The sequence below is a fragment of the Cupressus sempervirens genome, chromosome 4 (genome assembly GCF_028749045.1).
Source record: "Cupressus sempervirens isolate cs-2001-9-10 chromosome 4, ASM2874904v1, whole genome shotgun sequence".
Classification (NCBI taxonomy): Eukaryota; Viridiplantae; Streptophyta; class Pinopsida; order Cupressales; family Cupressaceae; genus Cupressus; species Cupressus sempervirens.
In genome coordinates this window covers 462,806,389-462,819,012 of record NC_143121.1, presented here as the reverse complement: position 1 = coordinate 462,819,012, position 12,624 = coordinate 462,806,389, and the positions used below count along the sequence as shown (strand labels likewise).

Here is a 12,624-nt window from a genome sequence, read left to right as displayed (position 1 = left end):
CAGTCTATACTTCTTAGAGATGAGCTTAGCCAACGAGATAAGTTTATAAGGTTCTATGCCTGTCCCCCTCCGCTGATTATGCTTTGATGCATATCATAGAAGTTGGGATTGATTTTTCTACGGGCAAAGAATGTAAACTCAACTAATGGAAGCTACAATTGTAGTAACATACATTCTACTTCCTAACAAGAATCCTTTTATCATACTATTCTTTTTTAGAATGGAAGTGAAGAGGCTTCTTGTTTCTCTTTGAAACCATATATAAAAGCACCTGTATGCAAAACAAGGGAAGTAATACAGATGGTTTAGAAAGTTTATTTCCCTTTCCCGTGTTAAATGACAGTCAGAAACATTGGTGACTGGGGGTATAAGGATGGAATTGAGTAGGAAATTTCTACTTCTCTAGCCTCCAAAATAGTGCTTATTGCTTTTAGCACCAAATTTATGTGGCATTTGTATTCAATATCAAATTGTTCAAAGAAAAATATCAAGCCGTTTTTAGAATTTTTAATTTTTAATTAATTGTTGAGATTAATCAATATAATGAATTTTTAGTCTGGCCCAAGCCTGTAGGGCACAAATTTGGGGCCTTCTCCCTCGCATTAACACTACCTGTCTAAATCTGGAAGCACTGTGGACCAGCAGGGGCGCAAAGTTTGTGAGCCCAACTGCTCAGCAGCGATTTGAAGCTTGGCAGCAACGCCACCACCAAGATGTTTTGACCATCACACTTTGCCTTTTATGATTATTTTGTAGGAATTGTTAGATATCAAATACTCTGTCTTATATATGATGTTTTTTGGTACTTGCTGTACTTAAGTTTATATTCATCCTTACCCCAAAATAAGACAAAATTATTAATGTTGAGGAATTTATTAATATTTTGCAGAAAAAGAAGCATTTATGGAATAATTTCTTATTCTAATGATGGGTGGTTTTTATAATGTCAATCACAAAGTCTTTGCTGTTTGCCCTTTCTTACAAAATAAAACAAATTAATAATCAAAGTTGTACCAGAAGGTCGAAACGATCCTTCCAAAGTTTATGTAGTCCTCCCAAGATAAAGTAGTTTTGTGCCAGAGTATTTGCTTAGTCTAGTTTTGAAAAGGCCCTAACAAATAAGGTACTAGAAAGGACGTTGTGTGGCTGAACAAAAAGCAACTTGCTGTGTACCTGTAGGCCATCCTTTTTGGTTAGTAGATATAAGACAAACCAATGATATCCTATACATCTGATTTGCTCTCATAAAGTTGATGGGTGTAATTTCCAGGGGTCATAGTTATTGGGGAATTTAGATGAAAGTTAAAATAGGAGATTTTATTTGACAGTTTTGGCTTTTTGTAAAGTGTTTGAGGGAATTGATTGAGAAGAGGAGTGAGGCTTCTCCTTCCACTCTTCACTGGCTACAACCAATCAAAATGCTATGATTTGGCCTTCATTCTAAATTTTATGATGGGTGCAAATTTTATTTTTGGTTAAAGAAGTATCTATGTAATGCTACCACTAACCAGAGAATCTCTATTTTCAGATATTGACTGATGTTGACACTAGATCACTTGTGCAAGCCTGCCTTTGCATGAATTACTAGATTGTTGGCTTCAACTTGATAAAAGAATCACCAAGAGTCAAATTGGGTTGGATATGCTTATATTCTAAGCCTTAAGAGTTTGAACCGAGGCCATGTCTAGCATGCTAGGTTGATTTGTCAAGGTTTTTGACCCTAGTAGTCTTTTACTTTGCAAGCCTAGATCTAGACAAACACTTCTAGCACATAATATAACTTCAAAACAAGGAAAAATGTGTCTTAACACCAAAGAAGAGGATAATTGCATAATTGACCAGACAATATTATTACATATTAATTCTTCACCTACAGAAAAAACCAATTAATATTCACACTGGCTTTTCAAGAGACAAAAGTGACATATTTGCAAAATCCTAATAGTACCGACTTTCATGATGCTACCCAAATCAATGGCTTACAATCTTTGAATATCGTAAAAAGTGTTTGTCTTGTATTTGAAAGGAAACCGATGACATACAATTGAATTATATGCCATGAAAATTGCAACTACTCGATCATTCTAGGGTGTGGCATGAAAAGAATCTTTCCAAGAGGGACAATGAGTAAATAATCTATTTTAGCCTTTTATCTGATGGGTAGAATTCATGAAGATGTCAATCTCTTTATGTTTTTACATATAGAATTCAAAATGCATGTCATATGGCAATCACAACCTTGTTTGAGAATCACCTTCATTACCAGACCTTGGTGAAGCATTTGGCACCCAAAGCTTTTGTGCTTAAAAAAGACTTTGGGCTCCAAATAGTTTGTCAAAGCTTTTGGGACAATGTTCCCCGACCACTCATATATTTCTACTACTTGATCAACCACAAACTAATGATGAAAGTGAGACTCTCTCCTCCAAGTGAATTATTTGTCATAATTTTAATACGATTTTATGTTACACAACTTCCACAAAGGATCTAATCCTTGAAATTTCAATTTGAAAGTGTAATGTTTTCGTTTTTGGTAGATCTATGCAATTGATGGAGTTAGCTCATCATAGCAACCCTCGTGAGCTAACAGGGTGTTTTGGGGGTTCTAGTTGTAGATTTACTTTCTTTAGCAGGTTTTTTTTTGGCAGTTGCTATTTTTGACAGTGCAGTAGGTGGCTTTGATAGTTGGTTGTCACTTGTAGTAAATTAAGTTAATAATTGCATGAGCTCTTATTTATTCTTTAATTATTAAGTTGCATTATTATAATAATGTTTATATTATTATAATAATAACATTAAATAATTTTCTAAAAAGTGTGTTGGAAAGTTTTTAGTGTTGAGTTCATTTGGGAAACTTCCACAATTTTTGAAGTGGAGTTTTGTAAAGAAAGTTTGGGCCAACAGTGGTATTAGACCAGTTTCTTGTTAGCCCGCAAGAATTGGGCTCAGTTATTATCGGTGCTGACTTTGAAAATTGTTAGATTGATTTTGTGATTTGGTTACCGACATTATGGATGGTGATCTAGAAGATTCATTCCAAGTAGATATTTTACTCGCAGAGGGCGTACTTCTTTGCCTAGGGATGCATTGGTAATGGGGGTAAGTGTGTGCGATGATATATCTACAGTTACTTCTGTGATAAATGAGCCATCTAGTGAGGCACTTAACAATAGTACCTTAGATGTTCAAGTGTGCGTGTTGATAGTACGTATGTTATTGATTTTAAGGTTGACAATGATCACTCACCTAAGTGGAGCTGGGCTCAATTTACACCATTCGCAAATAAAATTCAGTTTCCAATAGTGGTAGTTGGTGGTGTTTCTATATTTGACAATCTTGATGAGGATGTGGGCATTGTGGATACAATGGGGGTGAGTGCATTTGTTGAGAGCAATAGAGAACCACATACTGCACCTAGTTCTCTTGTGGCTTCATCTTTTACAGGGGTTACTAGAGATGATCAGGATTTTAGTGCGGTATATTTTATGAGGAGTCCATTCTACTTTAGGTTTGTGTAGGATTCATATGTTGTGCGGAGATTGTTTATACCTACGTCCGATGATTGGCAAAATGATTGGGTTAGTGTAGAGGACATACTGGGACCTTCTATGGATCTGACTATAGGTGACACTTTGGCACAAGTGTTCAATGTTATATTGCAAGTCATGCTATTGGTTATATTGATGGTATTGGCATACTATTGGTTTAGTGAGGACAGGGACATCACTTGCTCCTTATGGGATCCCAGTGGAGGTTTTGGTATGATGTCAAATTGCTTGAAGACAAGCAATCTTGGGGAGGGAGGACTGTAATATCCCCGTTTTTGGCAAATCTATGCAATTGATGGAGTTAGCTCATCATAGCAACCTTCATGAGCTGACAGGGTGTTTTGGGGGTCCTAGCTGTAGATTTACCTTTTTTAGGTCTTTTTTTGGTAGTTGTTATCTTTGGCAGTGTAGTGGGTGGCTTGGGCTATTGGTTGTCACTTGCAGTAAATTAAGTTAATAATTGCATTAGCTCTATTTATTCTTAATTATTAAGTTGCATTATTATAATAACATTTATATTATTATAATAATGACATTAAGTGATTCTAAAAAGTGTGTTGGAAAGTTTCTAGTGTTGAGTTCTTTTGTGAAACAAGTGGAGTTTATTAGGAAACTTTGGGCCAACAAAAGATTATAAATGAGAGCTCATTTCATGGGGAAAAGCACACTTGAATATATATTTTCTTTTGTGCCTTTATGGTTTTTCTTGATTTCTCAATTGTATGCCCTTGCTGATGTATAAGGGTTAAAATTTGAGAAGTTCTTGGCAATTGTGTTGAAGTATATAGTTGGCCAACATTCTCCTATTGTATCTTTTGTAGCTAAGGAGAACAATCTTAAATATTATATCTTCTTGCTTATATCATCTGGCTGAGGGTTTGAAGTAATCTTGATTTTTTCTGTGATAATTGTGCTAAGGTAAACAATTATCCAATTCTCCTACTGTGACTATGGTGGCTTGGAGATTCTATTAGTAGAAGTGGACGTTTCTTTCTGGGAATAACAATGGGTTTAGCACAAACAATTTGATACTGGAAGTTTGCAAATTTGTTTGTACTGGCATACCTAGTTGAACGCAAGGGCAATTTTCATTGTGAAGTTGGACGACTTCGTTCTTGGGTCCTACTCACATTCCTAGTCCTACGTCTAAGATAGGACGAATGTTTGTATGCTAGTGTGACACTAGATTGGGCTGTGGTTTCAAAATTAGCTACGTGGGAGATTAGACCAAGTCGTGGGAGGTAGTTGGACTTGTATGTGGTAGACGACAGCTGCTAGGAGTTGTGTTGAAGCCGAATTCAGTGCAACAAGAGGGAATTATGCATTCCTATGATTTGCAAATGGTGGAGTCAGTCGCAAATGGACATTAGAGGGAACAACTACATCACACTATTCATTCCAGGTTCTAACTATTTAGAATTGTATTTAGATTATCAACAAGGTTGTTCATCATCTCAAATTTAATAAATTGTCTAGCATTGTTTTGGAAAGGTTTATACTTATGCAATTTATGGTCTTGCTAGTTATATATTTAAAAAAAATCAAAAGAACAGATATATGATAAAAAATTAGAAAACTTTGAAACAATAATTTGTTTATCAAGATTTGAATTGGGAGCTGGCTAGGGGTTCTTATAGAAAGACATCCATTTATTCACAAACTATTGATGGTTTTGTCTGTTCTGCTTCTTTAGCTTTTGGGATCAACTAAAATCTCGTAAGTGAACCATTATTTAATCTTGTGGATTTAAAGATTTATTTGATAAGATCTTAGATTTCAATTTGTGACTAGAATTTATCATATTATATTTGATAAGTATTGATTTTGATATCATGAAATTCACTCATCAAAATAACTATACCAATAATCTCTCTCTTCTATCTATATGTCATTTCTAAAGTTTTGAACGCCTACACTTTTTAATTTTGCAAAATATTATTTCTTATGCCATTTATTGACAATTAGTTTAACATGGTTCGTAAACTTAATCAAATTTTGGTCTATCCTTTGTAATGGTTTTGGATATTGTATATATCTTTTGAAGTTGAGTGCTACAATCTTTTGATAATGGTTTTCACTGAAAAACAAGTCAAACAAGTTTTGGCAAAATATGTTAACATCATATATTTCCATTTTTCTAAATACTCTAATATGCAAGCATTGAGCTCATATAAATAATCTTCAAATGTATAAGACATGAAGTACAAATTCTTCCTCTATTTTGTCTCTTAAAACAAGAGGATGAGAAAATGAAATGTTAATATTAAGAGAAAGAAACAACATTAGGAGAATCAAACCAAATATATGAAAATCAATGTTGTGATGTAAATTCTTTTTCTAATCTCATCTATGAGTAACAACTAGATAACCCTCAAGGTGATGCTCCCATTGATTTGGTCTCCTTTGATCCAATAGACTTGATCCCAATTCCCATTGTTGGTGTAGTCACTTTTAATTGCAAAGACCCTTTTTTGATTAGTACTTCTGATCTACTCTAGCCATTGACAACTAATGCATAGTGTGGCTAGCACTCTGCTCTTGTTGATGATGGTCCCACAATGAGTGCTTCACTATCGTGTGGTGGGGACCATAATAATAGTATCACTTGGACGTTATTCGACAATAAATGAAGAATCATGCTATCCCTCTTTCTCCTCCCCTCGTTGTGAGTTGGCCTCCCACTTTTGATGCGAGTTACTAGTTGTGTTGCTAGGGTGTTGTTAATGGTTTTTTTTCAACCTTATTGTCAATCCCTCACTTGTAATTGGCATCACCTCTTTTTATGTGTTGTTGATCTCTTGACGCCTTTTGACTATGGTTATGTAAGGGTCAACCCCCTTGTTAGGTTGCTTAACTTAATAAAAAAGAACTAGATGCTACATCTTAAAATAACATTTAAAAGCAAGAATGATGATGATTAACAAATTAAGTTTAAAAGGCATGAATGAATTTTGAACATGACATGCTCTCTATGGATGATATACTCTAGGATTTTGTTTTTTCCCCTTGAATTATTTTACACATGTTTTGGAAATGGTAGATAATAAAACTTCAATTTTAATCTTTTACTAGGTAGGAAACAATTTAAGTCCCTCAAACACATGACTTTCTATTAGAAAATTTTGTATATCTAAAGCAAGGGTTTAGTTATGGGCAGATATAACAAGCTCACTCAACTACATGAGGACTAGAGTTGATTTCCATAGATTGGCATTTGTATTTAGAGACTTGAACACAAGGCTAGTCTCAACAAAGCTTTTCTTTTGTTACAAATGTTAGTCTATAATGAATATGTAGCCAATCACATAACTATGGATAACTTGATATTTTTACTTGTTATCCATAGCTAGGCAAGGTGTCAATATATCACTGGGAAAGTAATGTTATTATAAATGTAAATTGATGTAGATGTGCTTGGCAATTAATGATGTTTTGTGGGGAAGAATATAATGCACCAACCATAGAGCCCGACTAGGACCTCAAGGGATACATAATTCCCTTTAAACCACCTCACTAAGCTGGCTAGGAGTGTCAGATAGACCAGACCTAAGTTGTAGACAACTTTCTTGGTTTGATGCAAGTGTTTGGCTAAGTGTGATTAAATGAAATGGATCAAAGGATTAATAAAACAAATGTCTAAGTGAATTAAACTAATTGAGTGTAAATCAAGTGACCAAACAATAAGATAAAAATGTTTCAATTATGGGAACCAAGGAGACATGAAACAACAAGAGCTATGAACTCCACAAGCTCACCGTCATGGACAAATGCATGGCCCAAAGGATGACATCGTGATTGTTGGACACCAACATTGCACGCTAGCGTCTTGCAAAGGTTGAGTATGGGTTACACATAACTAAACAAGGAAACATAATGCTAAGATGGAATACATAGAAACATGACTAAGTTTAAATAATAAAATATAAACAAGCATAAAAAAGACTAATACGAATGCTTAAATAAATGAAATGCAATAAAATGATAGGTTATGATATCAATAAACTTAGACTATGTATTCAAAATGAAAGAAGATAACGAAGAAGATAATACGTGTATCATTGGTTGATGATGCATTTCCAATGAAGATTCTAAACCCATGAGCAAAACCTATAGACAAGCAAGGAGGGAAAATTGTTGGGTTGTTCAAGAGGTTTGTTGCAATCAAACCCTCGCTTCGTTGTTTCCACCTCTAAGGACAACCAATAGAGACAAGAAATCTAGTGATAGATAACCAATAATGGAGATAATAAACAACAATATCAAATAGAAACAAGATGAATAATATAGATGTTGTCAAAGGCACAAGGATATGGAGAGAGAGAGAGAGAACTCTCCAAATGCGAGTGGAGAGCTTGAACATACAACAAAATCATGACGATGGATGCAAACTAGTAGCATTGAAGTTGTGTAGAAGACCTAAGAAGATGCAAGAATGGAGTGAATCCTCTTCTAAGATGGATGGTGAGCTAGCAGGGTGAGAATGTTAATGAAGGGTGCGGGGGATTTATGTCTTTGGCCAAAGTGGACAAAATGTGTAAATGACATCTTAGGTGGGGGCGTAAAATTTACTCTATTATAGTTTGCAAGAATTTTATTGAGTATAAAACAAATATGATTTTTTTAGCACATTTTAGTCTATTTGTAATTGTTTTTTACCCTTTTACATATAAGAGGACTAGTTTTTTATTAGAAATTTTAGTAGTTCATTTTCTATTATTTGAACCCCATATTCTTAGATGACATATTTGCAAGGCTAACTTGTAATAGAGAGTGTTTGAAGTATTAGATGAAAGCATTGCCAACATATGTGGAAATCTCAGGATTATGTTAACTCTATAGAAACTTGACATCATCATTTTGAGATTCTAAAATGTAAGAAACGATAAGATAAAGCAAGGAACGAGAAACAATCCAAGAAGTTAAGTGTGAAACAATGTTACCATGAGATGAGCAAAATCCAAGACCATACACCAAGATGGTTCAACAATGGAGACATGGATTTATAAGGGGAAAGCAAAGAAAACCCCTTGTGAGTATTATGAATGAAGACAAATGCCTAGAGAAGAGAGAGAGAGAATGTTGGAGCAAAATAACTCAATACAGTAACATCAAAAATGTGTGTAAAGAAGAAAGAAGGAGTAGCATCTCTTTTAAAGAGATGAGAAAAGAGTTGCATGTGTTCCATGTGTAACTCCCATTTCTATGAATGCCACATTCATAATAGGTGTGTGCAAAGTGTCACAATCCTCTTAAGGAGGATAAACTAAATTCCTTAATAAAGGAATTATAAAAAATGAGTTGTCCTCACATGTGGAATAAAGGACAAATAATGACATGTCCTCCACATGTGTACAATAGGACAAACTACATTTAGGGATCTTTGGAATATCCCAATTAAATACATCCAAGGGAAGATTAACCTTTCTAACATAAAAGAACCATCAACATGATTCATAGTGCAATGGCATAATTCTAACTTATTATGTTTTGTTTTTATGTGTGTAATTTATTTATTTATTTAGACCATGGTTAGCTTTTAGTTAACATTGCTTTAGGTGGTGTTGTATACCAATACCAAGGATGTTTAAGATGGATCTTGTTGTCATGGACCTTAAGGCACCTCTTGTCATTATTGTGAAATGTATTGTTGTTGTGCTTCAACCTATAGTTATGATGAGTGTTGCTTCAACCTCTTCTCAAAATGTTAATGCTCAGGTATCTAGATCATTCCCAAGATGTGAGGCCATTTTGTTCTCTACAAATGGAGGGTCTCATGTCGACTCTTGTAAGGGTGGTGGTCCTTCTGCCCCTTTGTCTTATGATGTCTCTTCCCTACCAACTATGTTTTCTGCTAGGGTTGGTGTTGCAACATGTGGTAGGCTCAGTTTCTTAATGGGTGAAAGTGTCTGTAAGTTGACAATAGGTTCATCCTAGTTTCAAATGTCATTTCTATTACATTGAATGCAGAGATAGAGGATGAGATAGACCATAATGTGTTTGTTTTCTCCACTCATGTGGTTAGTTGTCAATTCAAGGGTTTTCTACCCAACCTTCCCTTGTTGCATGCTTGGAGCTAACAACAATCAGAGCCCATTCTTTCAGGTATAATCCATATTTACCATATGACTAGGGTATTTTTTGTTGCTAAACTTGAAATTGCTCGAGACATAAATGTCATCTTGTGTGTTTTCTCTTTTAGCTAGGAGAATAATTTTATGTTAATGATTAAGCCATGGTATTATAATATATGTCCTTCCTCTAAAATATTTAATTATGTTTCAATTTGGGTGCAACTTCTTTATAGCCCCCTTCATCTATGGGTTGATTCTTTTTTAGAGGAAGTGGAAGATGCACTTGAAGATTTTCTAAGGTTGATGTTGATTTGTCTAATATTTTCCATTCCACTATTGCCCATATTTTGTGGAGATGGATGTCTCTAAAGGGTTGCCTACTTATATTGTGATTAGTTCTTCAAGTTGGGTTCAAATTCTAGAATATGAAAGGGCCCCATTTAGGTGCAGTAGATGTTTTAAAAGTGATCATGCAATTTCTTGATGTGGTTTAGAGAAAAAGAAATTGTTGGCTTTGTGGTGGAATGATGCTACTTATCAGTTCATTCTATGGTTGAGAAGAAATATGATAAGAGTTTCTCCTGGGTGGTTGTGTAAGATTCTCCGTGTCTAGCAACCTCTTCACAACATGATTTGGTTATTTTTGGCAGGAGTGCCAAGGTTGTTGTTGTCCCCCCAAATGTGGGTAGAAATGTGGCTTAGTCTTTTACTCCCAGTGACATTGTTTCTCTGGATGTGTGTGGGAATGGGCCCCTGGTGTCCACTTCCTCTAATAGTGCCATGACTATCAATTATGGTAGCATCCTTATTGATAATATGCTTGTAGGGAGACATTGTGATATTGCTTTTGAGATGGTGAGTGTTCTCTTTGTTGGTTTTGTTTCTCAGGATGTTGATGATTCAACACTGGGCTCGTCGGTGTAGCGGGATGTGGTTGCAAAAGTGGAAAAGGATTGGATTACTGTGAAAGGAAAAAAAGAAGAAGGGAAAAACAAGATGTATATGCCCTCTTTTGACATGACTCTCTATTCCCACAATGTTAATGCTAAAGGAAAATCTGAATGATTCCTAGTTGTGAGTCCCTTCAAAACCTATTTTCCTTAATCAAAAAAATATTTAAGTGATTATTGATATTCATTTTTTAATTGATAATGTGATGCATGACACTCCTTGATCTACATTGACACAATCAACAAAATCCTAATAAATTATTTAATGTGTTATTCTCATCAAATTAATTTGGTATGTATTGTCATGTATTTGTATATTTTTACAATTGTAGTATAACTAGATAGTAGTTAACATTTGACAATTTTTGGCTTTGTGAAGTTGAGTTTAATACAAAAAGTTACCAATTTAGTTTAATGATACGTATTGATAGTGACATTGGAAAGATTGGAACACAAATTGATCAGTTGATTGAGGATGTTGGAATGAACAACCTCACAAGAGATTTTAGGTATTTGTGATTTGTTTTGATGAGAACATGTTTGTGAAAAACTAGAAAGAAATCAAGCAGCAAAAGAAACTATTTAGAAAAAAATGGTAGCTTTGTAAGACATTGGAATACTACCTTGATTGCTTACCTTAACACGCTAGCAATCATTATATTATGGTATTATAAGATCCTTATATATAACATGACAAAATAAATGGACAACAAATAATGCAACACGAAGCAACCAACTATAAAGAATAGTACATGGTATAGTTTGTTATGGAGTTTCTCATTTTTTAGGAAGTGTTGATCTTTCTTACCATGTAAGGTGAATAATCTTTATAGAAATATTAAATGGTTCATCGAAATCGATAAAAGCCCCTTGTAAGTGAGGGAATTCTTTGTTCTAAGAGCTAGATGAATTCATTGTAAAACTCATGTTTGTTTCTTTCTTCTTCCACTTGCTTCTTTTCTTTTTTCTCTGTTCTTAATTGGAGTCTTATGACTTCCTTGTAGAAGAATAAAGAAACAAATACGAGTTTAGTTTGTGGTGTGAAAGAGCATTGCTTGATGAGATTGAGCCAAAGACAGTAGAATGAGTTTAGATAGAAGGGAGCCTTAGGAAAATCATAATAATATATGAGCCACCAAGGAATATATATGGGTGAAGGATTAGATATTTTTCATATTGTTGAGAGAGAAATTGGGCATGCAAATCACAACTTGTTGAGAAGGGAGTTTAGATCATTAGACGAGCACCAAGAATAATCTTCAAGGGTGACTCTAATGACTAGTTCAAGTGTCGAAAGGAAAAAGTCTTCTAAACTAATTGGTGATGGATTTGAGTATATAGTGCAACATTGTAGAACTTGTGAAACAATTTTGACAATTAATTGGTGTAATGGTCAAGCTTATTGGCTACATCCATTTCCAACCACCCTTAGGAGAATGACTATATATATATATATATATATATATATATATATATATATATATATATATATATATAGACACACACACACATATACATATATACATACACACACACACACACAGAGGGATATAAACACACACACACACACACACACACACACACACACACACACACACACACACATTTACATATGTATATATATACATATATATGTATGTATATATATGTACACACACACATATAAAAGTTGATACTATTTGCTTAGAGATAAATGCCAACCATTTCACTCTCAAATTCATAGAATAACATAAGTGCATCTCTAACTATCTATCATAACTAGAGGAATCATAATTACATATGGAAAAAATATTGTAGAAGGTTAGCATGGAATAGAAATAATTCCAAAGGTTTCCCTAAAATACAATATGGACAACATAGTGAAGATGGATATTTCCCATTGGGATGCTTTGCAAGGCAACACATTTAGAGAGTGTTAAAAAGTTATAGATTACTAATCACCTAGTAGAGGAAAATAATGTTACAAGGGAAGAGTTTCTTTCCACAAGTGCCACAAGAGAGGAAGAGAAATATTCAAGGATTCAACATTAATGCTAATGTGATAATAAGATCTTC

At 34.3% G+C, this 12,624-nt stretch overlaps 1 protein-coding gene across 17 annotated transcripts in view; it reads left to right on the top strand.

Moving 5' to 3' along the window:
• Positions 1–504, top strand: part of LOC149561983 (ZIP metal ion transporter family) — a 173,512-nt gene extending 173,008 nt beyond the window's left edge. For all 17 annotated transcript variants that reach the window (XM_089825516.1, XM_089825515.1, XM_089825505.1 and 14 more), the window contains one exon: positions 4–504. In XM_089825516.1, coding sequence (XP_089681642.1) covers positions 4–49 — 46 coding nt within the window. In that variant the 3' untranslated portion in view covers positions 50–504. The remainder of the gene's footprint in view (positions 1–3) is intronic.
• Positions 505–12,624: the final 12,120 nt, after the last annotated feature.